At 36.3% G+C, this 17,237-nt stretch overlaps 1 protein-coding gene across 4 annotated transcripts in view; it reads right to left on the minus strand.

Moving 5' to 3' along the window:
* LOC105331772 (protein furry) overlaps positions 1–17,237 on the minus strand; it is a 56,791-nt gene that overhangs the window by 4,794 nt on the left and 34,760 nt on the right. The window contains exons 22-53 of one of the 4 annotated variants that reach the window (XM_066077273.1): positions 16,796–16,969; positions 16,354–16,524; positions 16,006–16,155; positions 15,690–15,862; positions 15,202–15,313; positions 14,839–14,995; positions 11,195–11,349; positions 10,614–10,897; positions 10,192–10,442; positions 9,711–9,845; positions 9,329–9,603; positions 9,165–9,241; positions 8,621–8,786; positions 8,354–8,454; positions 8,029–8,208; positions 7,538–7,709; positions 7,243–7,453; positions 7,023–7,121; positions 6,485–6,713; positions 6,028–6,236; positions 5,764–5,874; positions 5,446–5,545; positions 5,164–5,261; positions 4,839–5,006; positions 4,506–4,646; positions 4,066–4,240; positions 3,796–3,977; positions 3,422–3,493; positions 2,600–2,617; positions 1,792–1,882; positions 1,318–1,400; positions 279–470 (exon numbers count right to left, since the gene is read on the minus strand). In XM_066077273.1, the coding sequence (XP_065933345.1) occupies positions 279–470; positions 1,318–1,400; positions 1,792–1,882; positions 2,600–2,617; positions 3,422–3,493; positions 3,796–3,977; positions 4,066–4,240; positions 4,506–4,646; positions 4,839–5,006; positions 5,164–5,261; positions 5,446–5,545; positions 5,764–5,874; positions 6,028–6,236; positions 6,485–6,713; positions 7,023–7,121; positions 7,243–7,453; positions 7,538–7,709; positions 8,029–8,208; positions 8,354–8,454; positions 8,621–8,786; positions 9,165–9,241; positions 9,329–9,603; positions 9,711–9,845; positions 10,192–10,442; positions 10,614–10,897; positions 11,195–11,349; positions 14,839–14,995; positions 15,202–15,313; positions 15,690–15,862; positions 16,006–16,155; positions 16,354–16,524; positions 16,796–16,969 (4,912 nt within the window). Of the gene's footprint in view, positions 1–278; positions 471–1,317; positions 1,401–1,791; positions 1,883–2,551; positions 2,618–3,137; positions 3,153–3,421; positions 3,494–3,795; positions 3,978–4,065; positions 4,241–4,505; positions 4,647–4,838; positions 5,007–5,163; positions 5,262–5,445; positions 5,546–5,763; positions 5,875–6,027; positions 6,237–6,484; positions 6,714–7,022; positions 7,122–7,242; positions 7,454–7,537; positions 7,710–8,028; positions 8,209–8,353; positions 8,455–8,620; positions 8,787–9,164; positions 9,242–9,328; positions 9,604–9,710; positions 9,846–10,191; positions 10,443–10,613; positions 10,898–11,194; positions 11,350–14,838; positions 14,996–15,201; positions 15,314–15,689; positions 15,863–16,005; positions 16,156–16,353; positions 16,525–16,795; positions 16,970–17,237 lie in introns of all 4 variants that reach the window. The other 3 variants (XM_066077272.1, XM_066077274.1, XM_066077275.1) reach the window with 3 other exon arrangements.

A 17,237-nucleotide genomic window follows, 5' to 3' on the forward strand; every position in this document is an offset into this window, starting at 1 on the left:
GAGAACCAGAAAAGACCAATTTTGATTCATTATAGAATCAATTTATTATAGCCTTTAGCTTAAGATGAGTTTTAATACTATTGAGAATGCAACTATTTTTAACGCAAGCATGTATTCATTATAAGTGTATTCACTGTAAATATATTTATACTATGAAACTGTATATATACTGTATATACATATTTACTATGAAAAGGAATATAATCATCTGTTCGGTAACAGAAACCCTGACTGAGCTAAGCCTACTCTCCAATCAGTGTAGTTGTTAGGGACATTACCTCTTCGTCCGACATCCTGGTCTCCTTCAGACTGATGCTGTCGCTGGGGGAAACCGCTTTTTCTGAGGCGGACAGGTCCAGCATTTTGAGGTCAGGTACACTACCGTACGCCCGTGTGGGTATGTGCTCTCTCTCCGGTGTTGTGATGGGGTAGGGCTTGATGGTGTCCAAGGAAGAGTAGTAGTCATTGTCCTACGAATACAGTGTTTGTAGTACTTAGTGCTTAGTAAAAATACAGTGTTTGTAGTACTTAAGGACAATAAACAAGTTATTTTTTGACATTCGGACAAGAAAAAAGATTAGACAAAAATGAAGTGAAATTCCTGATTAAAAGTTGCTTCTACAATAATGCATTCCTATGTGTAAAATTAACTAAACTAAACTTAACATCTTTAGATATTTGACATAAGGATTTGAGGTTTAAGTTAAATAAATTTTTGGTTGATATGATCTTTGAGCAATTGAACAAAATCTAATCCCCTAACTCAAGAAAAACTTCATTTTTACAGTAAAATATTAAATACTAACGAGTACAAGTTGCAAGATTACTTAAAGTTTTCCTTGAAAAAGCATGAAAGATCCCAGCTTACAAGATTTAGAATAAGTGCACATTCACTATTCATTGAAACAGGTATATATTGCAAAACCAATTATCCCAAAGGAAAAACATTTGTGCTATGCTTGTAAATTATTAGTCGAAAATGAAAAACATTTTGTACTTTACGATTTCATAATTGTCTATGTATCTACATGTACTTGGATAAATGTTTTATGCAGAGAAAACAGTTCCAGGGACTATGAGGTATTGTATAAAACTGTCTTGCATGTTGTAGCCTTTATGTTATAATTTTCTTTTGTCTGTCATTTGATTTCATTTTGACAGTATGCCAACATGGTGATGTCAATAAACCATTGATTGATTGATTGAAAATTATTGCAATTGATGTAAATACATTTCCTCTTAGATATTATATCTTGTTAAATTTATTCTTAGTACTATTGTTCAGAAATAAAAGCTCAGAATGAATTGCACACAAACCTCGGAATCCTCTTCGTTGAGGAAGTCGAATCCTTTGATGGTCAGGTTGATGTCATTCACATTGGGTTCATTCATGATGTCACCTGTCAATTAGAAAGACATGCTTCAATATTAGAATATGAAATTTTTGTTTACTTTATTTCACTCAATTCTTAAAAAAAGACACCTAGTTTTTCCAATTTTTTATATTTTGCATTGAATTAAAAATTGAAGTTATGAATAACGGGTGATAAGCAAGGATAGTGTATTTTGCTGCCTTCAGAACTTCATTACTGGCTTCATATTCTGAGAATGAAAGTAAATGGGTTTAATGTTTACTGTTTCATGCAATCAATCATTATATATCAATTCACTAATTTAAAAAATAATATAATTGGTAACAAATTGAGACACAAAATTGGAAAATGTTGCCCTATCACATCACACTAACTTGCTGGCATTATTTATTTAATAAATGTGCATAAGTCAACTCACTTGATCCACCATCTGCAGTGGAAGTCTCTTCTCCACTTGAAGCAACACTTTGCTGGTGATCCAATGTGTCACTTGATTGGCTGAATATGACCTAAAACACACATTGAAAAATTTTGTACAAGTGTAAACAAGGGAAAATAAATACGCAAATTCTTTACCAAATCAGAAATTTAAAGGAAATCAATTACCAATGTGAAAGTTACAAGAACATATTAAATATATTTATTTACTTTTTCTTAATAATATACATGTAGGAGTACATAAAAGATATAGACCCATTCCTTTCTTGTTTAATGACAGAAACTTTGTAATTACCCTGAATTTCTGATTATACTGATCGTAGTAAGTAATGAAAAGTTGTTGCTTGTTCCTTTTAAACAGTTATGAATATGTACAGTATGTTTGGAATGTGAGGGATGCAAAGACTAGACAATAAGCAGAAATCTTGTCCACAACTGAGAGGATGCCGAATGTATAATCAACATAAACCAAGCATGCACTGAACGGAACCTTGCATACAGAGACTTGTGACGCAAAATGGATGGCGAAGATTATATATATATCTAAGTTGTATGACACTGGAAAAACAGGCTAGTAATCAAGAATTAAAATTCATGTCAGTTTAAGAATAAAGTTATAATTGATCATATATTTAAGAAGTTAGTCTATGTATATGTCTTTTTAAAAGAAGACTTAATAAAACAGAGGCATAACACGTCAATAGATGAATGTAAGTAGGTCATGCGGTCAATGACGTTACCAGCCTGGTTTCCCTGCGTCGGTGCCGCAGTCCGAAGGCCTCTCTTACCTTGTTAATTACAGTATCCTACAGGAGGCAATGTTAGTAAACAAACACTTTATCATTTCTACAACTCATATCTTTGGTGCTAATTCACAAACAATACCAACAAAGTCATCAACTTGCTTTTCAAGAGAAAATGGGGTTTCATTTCAACATGCAGTCTTAAGTTGTGACATGCCTAAATCTCAAGTTTTCAAAACTGATAAAATACTGTTTTCCATCTTTATATAAAAATATAAAACATCATCATGTACTCGGGTATAGATAAATTGCAATCCATATAGAAGACAGGCGCATGATACACTGTAAGCTGCAGTCAAAAGTTTATTGGACTAAGCAGCTTAAGAAGAGACTACAAAGCTCAAACACTGCAAGCAGTCACTGCCATTCTCTATGCAAGGACTGTTGGGTGTAAGTATGGTTACAATCAGAGCTTTCCTCTAATCTTAACCTGCTTCTTGTATTGAGAATTCTGAGAGGAACTTTTTTGAAGCAGAGTAAGTCATTAACTTGTTACTGATTTGCATCTGTGCTTCCAACTTACTTGGCTTTTCAAAATCTGGAATTTGTACTGGAGCTTACAATTTATTTCAGTAGTTTTTATGGGAACTTTTAATTGATTTGTGATTTTCTACTGAGTGCTCAAACTGTCTAACTGCTTTTGAGATAAATGTTTGCTAATGTTACACGTACAAGCATAATTTTTCCTGTGGAATATTCACTCTCACTACACTAAATTGTCTTTGAGTTACTGATACAATAACAATTTGGGAACATGCCATGACAGGATGTTGTGAGATGACCCCTAAACGAAACGTCAGTACTCACTGAAGGGCTCTTGGGAAGACGCTTCTGACCATAACATGTCAGCAGCTCAGCCAGGCGCTCACGAACTCGGGGCTATAAAACATAATTAAAACAATGAAAAAGGTTTTTTTTGGAACCAATACCTTATACAAAATTGGTTGAAACACTGAATGCAATATGATATTGTTGAAATATCAAGGATTTTATGATAACACCTCAAACACAAATTCACTTCCTCGGATCCCCCCCCCCCCCTTTTTACAAAGGAATCAACAAAATAACATCCCTATGAACTGTTAATCTTTGACAATCAATAAACACTGGCCCCATGATGTCAAACAATCATTTCACAATAACTAAACAATGCCATTAGAATACACTGTAAGACTCCATACTTGTGAGCTCTGGGGCTTTCTCCAGCAGGACTCCCCATCTCCAGGGCCTTTCCTTGCGGGGGAGGTCGGCACTTCCTGTGTGACAGGCTGTACATTCACGGGACCATGAATATCTCTGTTGACGAAGTTACTTCCAACAATGGGCACTGTCTTCATGTCCACGGCAAAATCCAGAGTACGGCCTAAAATCAGATTACAGGTGTTTTAATAAGATAAGTGTTCTGAGGTCGGGAGTGGATTCTGCAGTCCAGTTTACTTTGTGGGACTTACCTGGTAACTCCTTTTTGGTGAGGAACATCTCTGCCTCGGCGAATGAGGTGTGTGTGGAGGGGGGGTTATAGTTGTGGGTGGCGGTGGTGGTGGTAGACAGAGGGGCTGCTGCGAGTGTGGAGGATCGGGTCACTGCCAGTTTGAGGATCTTTAAGGCCTCCTTATGGTGGGAACCCTGATTATGGTATTAAAATAAAATGAAATAGTATTTAAGCAAGTACATGCAGTGCTTCAAAAGTCTTTTGTCTATTAACAGGTTGTTTTTACTAGTAAATATGTTGCAGAATTTTTCTTTTTTAAATTGTTTTTATTAGTGTGGAATTTAAACAATATGTTTTAATTCCAACAAATTATCAAAAATCCAGTTACATATGTATATACAAAGAATGTTGTATTGCAAGATCATCTTTAGAGCTGTATTCGGGGGCTGAGTAGGTTACCTCCACATGTTTGCTGATGACATGAATAAGCTCGGAGTTGAGGACAGAGGAGGAGGGAGAGCTGATGTCGATGTAGTGAACCATGCAGTGTAAGATCTGGAACACAGACGACTGGTAGCTGCTCGGTCCCTTCTCCAATACCTACAAGTTACAACAAAACAAACTTACAGATTATTCAATGCACAGCTTACCGGTAAACACATACATGTAGACTTACATAGATTTGCTATAGCAAATTCTGCTTTAATAAAGCACTGATCAGAATTAAAAGAATAATTCCTAAAAATATAAATAGCTTATCATTTGAATGATCAGTAGTGAGTGTTGACCTACCTCCACCAGGAAGCTGATCATACTGAGGCTGGCCGTCGCGTACACGTCCAGCACATACTTCACCACACACTTGGTCCACTGGAAGCTGTCCTTACCGAACGTTCCGCGACTGTACAGTGACATCACTGTGCCCAGATTGTTCAGGCGCTCAGACTTTTGGGAACATATCTGTAAAGGGAACCGAGTCAAACTCATCAGCACCATACATCATCTATATACAAAGGCTAAGCAAGACTGAACAACAGGGATGCATACAAGTCTTCATACAGTTACAGAGGTAATGGAGACCAATTGTACTGATGGGATTATAGAGATGGCTATTTACCTGAACAATATGGTCGGCAGCATCCCTGCACCTCTGACTTGGATTTTCGTAGTTTTGGACGAGAACTGGCAATAAAGCTATCACATTGATTGGGAAGCCTGAAAATAGTAATTTCAATTTAAATGTAACTGAAAACATTGCATACATAAGGCTTTCATCATTTGCATTGGGAAAAAACATAAATGTTCAAGCACTTGTACATGGATCTATACATAAAATGCTGTGAGATGTACAATTACAAAATAATTTTATATACATGTAATAATACATTTTGTTGCTTACCCAAATTTTCTGTGGGGTCCACTACAGGGGCAGTGATACTGATGGTCAATCTGGACAGCAAGGACCAGACTGCCTCCATGGTAACGGACGAGGTAAACCCCTAAGAGACACATTATCGTAGTGTACTTTTAAATTGTCATCAATATTCAACATTCTATAATTATTGAAAATATCACTTAACTTCAATAATTTAAATTCTTTTATTTTGAAAATTTCTCTTTTTAATCAAGCATGGAAACTTTAAAAAATAATCATTTCTTATCAAATTCTATTGGGAAATATATCTTAATACAAATCTTTACACAAGCCAGATTCTACCTTCAGCAGGAGAGCTTGTACTCCGGGGAAGTTGGCCCACTTAATTTGTTGTTGGATCTTCTCTAGTCTCTCACGACATTCTGTCCTCTCCGGCTGAATGTGCTGAAGGATCTACGATTCACAGTGACCAATGTTAATTATAAATTGGTACTAATGAGGCTACCAACACACTAACCATAACGAAATTGGATCACAATAAAAGTACATGCATGTTTGTAATGATCAGAATGGAAATAATCTGGATAATTTTATGATTTCACCTACTCGTTTCAGGAGTTGTACAGCCAGCAGAAACTCATACTCATAATCAGACTCGAGCACAGACACAGCGATCCAGAACATCTGAGCCACGATTGTCAGTTTGTCCTCGGAGCTGCTCTGATCGGCATTTTTGAGAGACTGAGCGCTGCGAGAGCGCGGGATGTTGGACCGGAGTCTGTCAATGTCCGTACTGGCTCGAAATCGAAGATCCACTGCAGATGACAGAAACAAACATAAATTTCTGACAATACCAACGGAACAGAGAAAAAAGATGTGCATAGACAGTGATCAAAATTAGAATTCACAAACAGAAAAAAGTACCCATATTAGTCAGATTCACACAAATTTTTATTACATGTAAAAAGTGAACAGTTAAAGAGATTTTTAACTTCATGTACAATTATTTGCAAGAGTAATTAATAATAAGCCCACGTCTGTGAGTTGTTAATGGATTACTAACAGTGAGTAGATCTGTGAGGGGGACCAGTCACAGAGTAACTCGTGCTTCGTGCGTGATGGGGGATAGCTTGTCGGGGGGCCATCAGTGACCCCTTTCTACCCTCTGTGTACTCCTTAGCTAAGTTAGGAGTGGACATGAATATCTCCCTCATGTAGTCCATGGGACGCATCTCTATGTCCAGATTGTCTACTGCAGCTTCCAGTGTCAGAATGATCTCAGTCACATAGCCCTGAAAAATAACAATATATGTAACGATAAATCATTTCATTGTTCAAAATGTCTTGATATTCAATGCCGATTTTGATTTTAAACTTTGAATGCCATCTGTATCGCTACGTGCATCGGCTGTTTGTTGTACAAAGTCATGAAGTTTCAAATTATTTATAGGCACATGTATGTTCATAACAATTTTTCAATTATGTTTTAATCCTCCATACTGCATGTTATTTTGATCTCTGAATGGGTCTCTGATGCAGCATGTATGTTTACATTTACTTTGCCATTTGGTATCATACAATGCCATATAAAGTTGACAGACCTGCATGTCTTCCCCTTGCTCTGCTACTGTCTCCACCAAACGAGACAAGATGTCTGACAACATCTGAGTGGTAGGTCGGATGTGGAGAGCCCTTAATACCTGTATAATTCACACAATGTTAATAAGCATGTTAAAAGGATCACCCTAACCTGTCACTCCATTATATTTACTATTCTCATAAGTTTCTTTTATAACCACACTTTTTATTTCTGTTCATTACCTGGAATGACCTCCCGGCATAATGCCTGGATGAGCAGGACAAAGCAAGCTGTAGCGCCACATGGGACCACCTCTGCTCCACAAGGGCAATGGGAGATAACTCTTTAAAGCACTTTACAACACATTTCAAAAAGAATTCCAGCTTGTATGCACTCTGGGTTTTCAGGGTGCGTGGTGTAATGTCTTCACAACTCCAGAGTGGCCTTCCTCGTCTGAACAAAAGAATTAATTTCTGATCAATCAGAATACAATCAAGAATCTAATAAATATTTGTTTTCAACTGTCTCCAATTTTACCTGGTCTCCATGAATTCCAAAATGGCTTTCACAATATCTTCCACTGTGTTGAGAGAATCTGGGTCACTGAGTTGCTCTGTTGCTACAGCAACATCAGGGATTAGGGTCTGGTTGCTGTCTTTGCTCTCCACACTAATGGTGGATCTAGAGATCGGATCCTCAGTGCTGCTCTCTGAAAATAACAGTTCAATATTACATTACAGAAATATTAAATACATTTCATCTGTTGAAAAATAATCAAAAGTGCTTGCCTGTTTCTAAATGTTATTGTGATTCCATCATTTTCATTGAGAACCAATTTTTCGTAGTTTTCATTGTTAACCAGATTCACAAAATCAGATGTTCAACAACGTAAGAAATATGACCACAATTTGTATTAGTATAGCCAATGTCAATGAATTTACTTTCAGTGCACCATTAAAATTGTGCAATTTACAAAATCCATGAAAACTGATGCCCAAACATGAATGAAACCACAGTATGAAATTTACCAAAGGCCCCTGGCCCTTCCCTGTCTTCTGCGATGAGTTTGAGGGTATCCGAGATATTACTCCGGTACTCCAGCAACATCCTAGCAATGTTCTGACCTTCTTGTGTTGAAGCTAGGAGGATTAGGTTCTCCAGTAGCTTCTTACAGTGTTCATACACCATGGCCCGTGTGTGGTCCAACCCTGAAATCAACATCTCAACTATCAACACTATTTGTCCATTGGTTGAGCACATACTAAAGCCCTAAAAATATTCCTTCATATCAAGTAGTTTTTACATGAGTTTTTAAAATCTTCATTGTGCAGAATAGGAAATTTATATTTTTACCTAAGAATATGATGTGGAGCATCAGTGGGAGATGAGCTGACCAATCAATCTCTAAACCATCCAGCACCAGATCTGACAGGAACATCACTGCAATGTTACTCCTACAGGGAGAGAGAACATGCAGTACAACTTTAGTTAAACTGACACATGAACAGCAATGTTACTCATACAGGGAGAATACAACTTATCATTATACTATGAACCAGTTCATGAATACAGGTAAATTTGATGTGCATTGTAACATGTGTACCTCTGAAAGCACTTTACCTGTGAAAGCCAGGAGTTGGATGAAGACTCTCAGGCAGAAAATCAGAGAGGGGAGCAAAGTATCCTCCATATGCAGGCATGGGTAGAGGGTAGGGGACTGGGGACTCACTTCTTCTGTTCTCAGCCACTCTAGCAGGGGAAGGGCCAGGCAGATGGATATCCTCATCTATAAAGAAAGTATCAGTGTACAATGCCATATTTGTTACATCATATTTCAACATATAAACTTATTGCAGGTTCTGTCTTGCAATACTTTCATTGTTTCATTCAAGTAAATCAAAAATAAAAATATACTAAATGTATGTAAGATATTTCAAACTGTATATCTAGCAAATAAAATACAATCAATAGAATATTTCTTATTTTTTTCTGATAGAAACTAAAAATAGAATTGCTGACAAGGTTTAAAGAAGTAAAGCTTTCTGAAACACAGGTAGCATTCTATTTCTTTCTATCAAAACTTGGTTTGAATTCAATATATTTTGACAATATTTCTCAATTAGTAATTAGTAACACAGTTACTCAATTAATCCCCACTCCTTACCCAGAAGGAACTGGTCCTGTGTGGAGGAGGTGCTGGACACACTGCGTAGAGAGGTGGTCGACTCTGTGGGTGGGGTGCTGAAATAGTAGTAAGTACTCATGTAAGATCTATAAGTGGATGAAGAAAAAAGTCACAATCAAATTGACTGTCGCCGTTTGTCCCACCTGTCACTGGGTAGGTCCTCGTTTGTACTGTGTCGTTTGGTGTGTAGTGTCCCTTTTTCTAGAGGAACGTCCCCTGGCTGAGTCTCCAGCTTCTCATCATCTGTAGTATTGATTGGGACAGTGTAGCGCTTGGTCTGGGAGAGCCTGAAATAAGGGGGTGTCTGAGTGCGCTCGATGGTCATGTTGAGCGTCTCCACTGTCTGTAACTCATTCATTAACTCATCCACCAGACGCTCAGGCCTTGCTCGCCCCAGGTAACTAACCACTCTCTTTGCCTGTGCAACAACAAATACACTTTTTAAATATGATTGTGTTGATTCTGGAACAAGTTTTTGTTGAATGACAAATAATTAACTTCAATTGAATAGCACTTTGTACTTACAAACGGTAAAAGTTCAGCTGCTGCCATGTTTGTTAGGATGACCAGATAGTGAATGATCACCCTCAAGTTGTTTGGCCAGCCAATGACTAGTGCTGCCCAAAGCTCCTCTATTTCCCGATAATGGTCATCACCAAACTAAAAAGACAAAATTTGTACTCTATATTTTTGAATATGAAATTTAAGAGTTAAATAAGCAGTTCCTCAATAATGCAATAAGCCTTTTTAAGATTCACCCCTTGGTACTGGAACATAAGAGTAATATTTTGTCCATGTTGCTTTCTCTTTAACAATGCAAAACATTATGTCTCTATATCTTACATTTTAATTAGAATGAACATGTTTTGTACATGAACATCTTTTAACCCAAGTCACAGGACATTTTCTTTAAATTAGTGTCAAATATTTCAATGCCTTGATAGCTAACTACCCATACCATAAGATGATTCTGACAAATCCAAAAACAAGCAATTCAAAGCTGTACCTTGACAGTGATGTAGAAGAGGTTGTTTAAGACCATCTTTGTGGCTTCTGGTGACCCCCATCCTTCTCCTTTCAGTGGAGTTTTGTAGTTCTCCACCTGGTGGTCATGAAGACGAGTCAGGAAATTGCTCAGAGGACTGGCCTGTGGTAGGGAGGGATCCACCAACTCCATGTTGTGTAACCATGGCAACAGATACCTCAGGAGTGTCTGCCTTACTGAGGGTTTGGCTGTCTGAAACCTGTGGGTAATTTCTACAACACAAAAACAGAATTACAAGATTAGCTAAGACATCTTCTCAAAATATTACCAGATTTGTTTTATCAAAACGTAACTCAAATCAGATCAATGGAAATGGTCATCATAAAAATTATGAGATTCAAACTACATGTAATTGTAAAGATAAACATATGCTAAATGTTCACCAGAAAACATATCCAGGGTGATTTCCGGGTGAAGTTTGGCCAGTTGTTCTGACAGACACATCTGAGCATGGCAGTAGGACACTGAGAGGAAGATGTCATTGAGTGGCAGACGTGAATGGTTCATGTCGTCTGCTGCCGACTCTGTGTAGAATATTGGCTCCTGGAAGAAGCGGGTGTCAAGTAGATGTAATAGCTGTACCGCTGTCTCGTGGGTCTGAGTCCTGGGACTGCCCACATTTAGCAGGGCAAGGTTCAACATGGCAACATGGTCGCATGGGTACTCCCTGTCAAAAAATAACAAACTCACATGAATGATCTGTATACTGAATAGATATTAAATATGATTGTTCATCAATCATATTTAAAAAGCAAAAGTGAATGGATCTATTGTAATGATTTTATGAAAGTAAAAAACAGAGTGTATATACATGTACCTATATGTACATGTACTTATAACAAATTTACACTTAAAGCTAAGCTATTGTTCCCTGTAGTCCAAAACTTATTCTAGGCTATTGGGTTTTACATTTACAGTATTCCAATGAATTGAAAAACTGTTTCACAGTACAGTGGATAGTTACTTAGACTGGAAGACTGCTGCCAAAGCATTGAAACATCCATCTGCGACTTCATTGGCCCCAGTGTAGCACCGGTCAATGACCCAGTCCAGCAGCCCGCTGGTGTCGGGGTTAAAGTCCAACAACAGCACCACTGTCTCCTTGGCCAGCTCGTAGATCTGTCAATCAAATCAACAGGTGCCCTCAATTCACAAACAAAACTAACTCATCTGTCCAGGTCTTCTCTTGGCTTATCATTATGTTGTTAAGATGTGCAATTTAATTTTTTTTCAGGAATGGCAAATTATATTTTTAGATACACAATATTTATAATTCAGAATAAGGCACAATTTGTCTTATGTGATATTACATGTATATCTTCATACAAATTTTTAAAGACCATATGCAATAGCCACCAATATCTGCAACATATAATACATTGTACATATTCATAAATTTGATTCTCTTCACTGATATGAAATAAAAAAATTAAACTGTAATATTCTTGTTTATTGTTTGGATTGGTGTTGCAGATAATAATGTCAAGTAACATTTCTCTCTATGTTTCCAGAGAGTCAAGACAACAAAACATTTCAGAAACTTAAGAGATGCAAGCATGCTGAAACATAGTTTTCTTGTGCACTTCTTGAGACATCATAATGAAAACTTGTCTATTAAATAAATTTGATTTTGTGCTAAGAAATTGGCAGCTATTGCATCATAATCTTAAGGCTGAACACTTTGTGGAACTCAAGAGAACTATTAGAGCATTCTAGTGAGCTAGAGATGTATAAATGTTACATTGACTATCTAACATACTGAGAGATGTATAAATGTTACATTGACTATCTAACATACTGTCTGACATTGACTATCTAACATACTGTCTGACATTGACTATCTAACATACTGTCTGACATTGACTATCTAACATACTGTCTGACATTGACTATCTAACATACTGTCTGACATTGACTATCTAACATACTGTCTGAGAGATGTATAAATGTTACACTGACTATCTAACATACTGTCTGAGAGATGTATAAATGTTACATTGACTATCTAACATACTGTCTGAGAGATGTATAAATGTTACATTGACTATCTAACATACTGTCTGAGAGATGTATAAATGTTACACTGACTATCTAACATACTGTCTGAGAGATGTATAAATGTTACATTGACTATCTAACATACTGTCTGAGAGATGTATAAATGTTACATTGACTATCTAACATACTGTCTGAGAGATGTATAAATGTTACACTGACTATCTAACATACTGTCTGAGAGATGTATAAATGTTACACTGACTATCTAACATACTGTCTGAGAGATGTATAAATGTTACATTGACTATCTAACATACTGTCTGAGAGATGTATAAATGTTACATTGACTATCTAACATACTGTCTGAGAGATGTATAAATGTTACATTGACTATCTAACATACTGTCTGACATTCATACATGTATAAATGTTACATTGACTATCTAACATACTGTCTGAGAGATGTATAAATGTTACATTGACTATCTAACATACTGTCTGAGAGATGTATAAATGTTACATTGACTATCTAACATACTGTCTGAGAGATGTATAAATGTTACACTGACTATCTAACATACTGTCTGAGAGATGTATAAATGTTACATTGACTATCTAACATACTGTCTGAGAGATGTATAAATGTTACATTGACTATCTAACATACTGTCTGAGAGATGTATAAATGTTACACTGACTATCTAACATACTGTCTGAGAGATGTATAAATGTTACACTGACTATCTAACATACTGTCTGAGAGATGTATAAATGTTACATTGACTATCTAACATACTGTCTGAGAGATGTATAAATGTTACATTGACTATCTAACATACTGTCTGAGAGATGTATAAATGTTACATTGACTATCTAACATACTGTCTGACATTCATACATGTATAAATGTTACATTGACTATCTAACATACTGTCTGAGAGATGTATAAATGTTACATTGACTATCTAACATACTGTCTGAGAGATGTATAAATGTTACATTGACTATCTAACATACTGTCTGAGAGATGTATAAATGTTACACTGACTATCTAACATACTGTCTGAGAGATGTATAAATGTTACATTGACTATCTAACATACTGTCTGACATTCATACATGTATAAATGTTACATTGACTATCTAACATACTGTCTGACATTCATACATGTACAAGTACACTGGAGACTAGAAGAAACTGTGTTTTTATACCAACATGCTTGTAACAACATTGTATGTAATAAATCAAGAGGGATTTTTTTTCAAAAGAAAAATAATGTAGAAAGCATGTGGGAAATACAAAAGGGTTTCATAATAAGATTTTGAAATGAAAATTGAGAAAAAAAAAAGATTAAACATTGGCAAAGCTCATGCATTATTCATAAAATATTGACAACTTTTTTTTGGCAGTAAACAAAGACGATATGGACATAACAACAACAAAAAAACATATGTAATATCAATGACATTCATTTTTGTTTTGATAATATGATGCATATTGAAGATGGTTGTTTTATTTCATACTAAACAAAACTGAATTAAAGAAACATCCAACATAGAACATGTAAACTACAATACAGAGGGAGTAATCATTTTACAGAGGGAGTAGTCATTTCTGCAGAAGCTTTGAGCACAAGAGGAGAAACATGCGGGCTTACCTGTTCTTTGATCTGCATTAGCAGAAGACAATCATTATATTAGTAGTCCCAACACCCATTTACAACTTCTGACAACACAGCCATGTATTGAGACTGTGCAGCCTTCTAAGTAGTACATACAAGTTGAGTTTTATTTCCAGTCTTTGTCTTGATAAAACTAGATATCAAGTTTAGTTCCGTTTCTCAAATACTGTATAAAGGGAAATATTCGCCTTTGTTTTATTTTTGCCCCTTTCGCCTCCTTGTCAGAGGGCGAATTTGAGACTGGGCCAATTCCACTGTCTCAAATTATCTCTCTTAAAACACAACCCTGTCTGGGTGAATTCAAGACGGGGCGACACCGTTTGTAAGTTAAGATGGGCGAAAATAACTCTGTATACAGTACACAATTGGCACATGGGATGAAATGTGTATGTCCAATAGTATCAGAAAAAGTATATAATAAAAAAGAAATACTGATTTTCAAAGTTAGATAAATAAATTACACCAATGAATGAAATTATTATTCAAGAAATGTTCAATGAAATATGTGAAAAGAAGGCTAGGTATCACATGTACACTACTCAACTAGACAGTGAGCAATCTGCCATCACATCATTAAAGTACTCTTGGTATACATGTATTGTAAATAACGCCATATCCCTGGAATGATTTTGATTTATTAATGAACCATCACCTAACTACAGTACAGTATAAATTTTTAACTACCGGTAGTTATCAAAACAAATACATGCTATTATTCTTTTATAATCAGATTACCGGTAAGCTGACTTTTTCATGGTCAACTTGCTTTCTTTTTTTATACTTTGTTGAAGGTTTCTTTCATTTTCTATATGATTTTTTCTCTATGATAATATATGTTCATGAACTGATACACATTAAGTCAATGTTAGGTTAGTAAGAACACCCAGATCTATTTGACCTCATATGACCTTGACCTTGTATGACCTACCCTGTCTTCATGAGAACTGAGCAGCATGTGGGCCCACTTGTAGATGTAGCCGTCGTCATTTAGACCATTGGGGTCAAACACCGGGCCACAGCAGAGCACAGCGGACATCGCCCGCACCGCCGACAGTTCTAGATCAGTTATCTCCTCCTTAGACACTCTGTAATAGACAGATACTGAATCAATATAAAAGCTTGTTACTGCAATACTAGAGTTACTGTTGTATAACATTAGAATTAACATTAATATTGCAGTACTGGATTTTGGATAAAATCCCTTTAATATTTGGTCTACTAGGCAATTTATAGAATGAACAACATTACATAGATACTATATGTGTTTCTGGATAAGAGACAAGAACCACACCGTCTGTCTGTGGAATCCCCCATGGTATGACTGAACTTTCCGCTCCAATTCCCAAACAGGTGAAACAAACTGTACCTCAGGTCCCGTGTCAGTAAGGTACGCTTGTACTCCACTAAACAAAGCCCATACAGATGAGTGCTCAATGTAAACAATACAGTCAAACTTTTCTATCTCTTAGTCAAAGATCTAAGAAAAAACTTCTCAATATCCAAGGATTCAAAATATATTGGTTAAATATATATTTGTAAAAATGCATAAAGACACAGTGAGTGAGACTTAAAACTCACTTTGACATATCATGATATTTGAGATATCAATGTTTAATAGAATATTATCTATCATCATCATTATAATGTGTTCACTCTTTTAAGAGTGTAGAGACATTAAAGAGCTACAGATGTCATCTACCAAGTCCTAACAATTCTCTCATAGTCTGCAGCAATAATATAAATGAGATCAATGACCCTGTACTAGTAATGAGTACGTACTTGGAGTGTTACTGATAAGCTCCCGTACAAATCGACTGAAGTGAAGCCGGATGTCCTGTAGGTCCGGCAGGTTCCTGTCACTCTCACTCTCCAGATACTGGCGGGCTCCATCGATGTACTCCACAAACGTCTTGTTCAGACAGTGCTCATCTTGCTCTATCACACCCGAATCTCTGAAATATCAAATTTCCAGCATCCTGTCTCAATTTGGCACATTGCTTTTATTAAATGAATGAAATAATTTACATCAACAAAGGAACATATTCACCAATATGTCTTTAATTTACTACATCAAAGTATCATCACAAACTCTTACGCTTGGGCAAATGTCTTGTTGGCTGCCATCAGCTCAAAGATATGAGCGAGTTGGACTCGGAGAACATCCTTCTTCCTCCGCCGTTTGAAATTGCCCTCCTTCCTGTCAATGGCCTCCTTCAGGTAGCCCACCAACTCATCAATCAGCTCCCTAGTCAATCAATAACAAATATGTTAAAGCAACTACATAACTTAATCAAAGGGACATGTTTTTCATAATTGTTAAATATTCCTGTTAAAAGGACATGTGACATGTCTTTGTACACCTATTTAAGGAACCAGGACTTTTGTAACCATTTTGTAAAAATCTCATTTCATGCATCATTTATTGTTACAAACTTTCTGTTACCTGAACACAGCAGGATTGGTGTAGCCCAGCCCATTAACAATGGTGTCCCTCATATCAATGTTCTCACACTTCATCAGTGGTACCAGCATTTGGAACAGAGCGGAGGCAGAGTAAGAGTTACTGTTCTTGATGCTGTCACTTTTATCTCCCCCTGCACTGTCAGGGGATGACCTACAATAACATACAATAAATAACAATGTGTAAAAGTACAGTCAAACCTCGTTATCTTGAACTAGATGGGACTGGTCATAAACTTTGAGGTCTCCAGGTATTCGAGATATCCAATGTATTTGAGATACTGAAGTTCAACTGTATATTGCAAACAAATGGAATCAGATTCAAAGTTAGCAAAGTAAATAGGAAAACCAATGCATATATGAATAAGCCAATCTACAAAAATTAAAACAGATTTTTGTGGTTTGTTATTTTTTTCAAAACTGACCCTGGATCAGGTGAGGCACATCTTAATTGTGGGGTAATTCCCTTCTGGGCAACAGCACAGGCCAGGATGACATAGTTCTGCCATAACTCCATCACCAGATCTTTCTCTGTGGTGGGTTTCTTGTTTGAGGTACCAGATCGCAGAAGTGAAGTCCGATTCTCGTTAATCATAGTGCTACAATGACATAGCGATGCCAATTCTGAATGTGCATTTTATAAACCCCTACTGTAAATTCATTCCTGATATATATAACAACCATGAAAATATATTGACACTTAAACTTTAATTGACTCAGACTAGTGCGTTTCTACATTACAACTATGAAAAATACATGTAATATTAAGTTTAGAACATGTGAAAAAAAAAATTTTTGCGAAGCATTCAATAAATACTTCATCTTTTGTTAAAGTATGGGCACTATGTGTTTGCAAAAAAATGTTAC

The sequence above is a fragment of the Magallana gigas genome, chromosome 2 (assembly GCF_963853765.1).
Source record: "Magallana gigas chromosome 2, xbMagGiga1.1, whole genome shotgun sequence".
In the NCBI taxonomy this organism is placed as follows: Eukaryota; Metazoa; Mollusca; class Bivalvia; order Ostreida; family Ostreidae; genus Magallana; species Magallana gigas.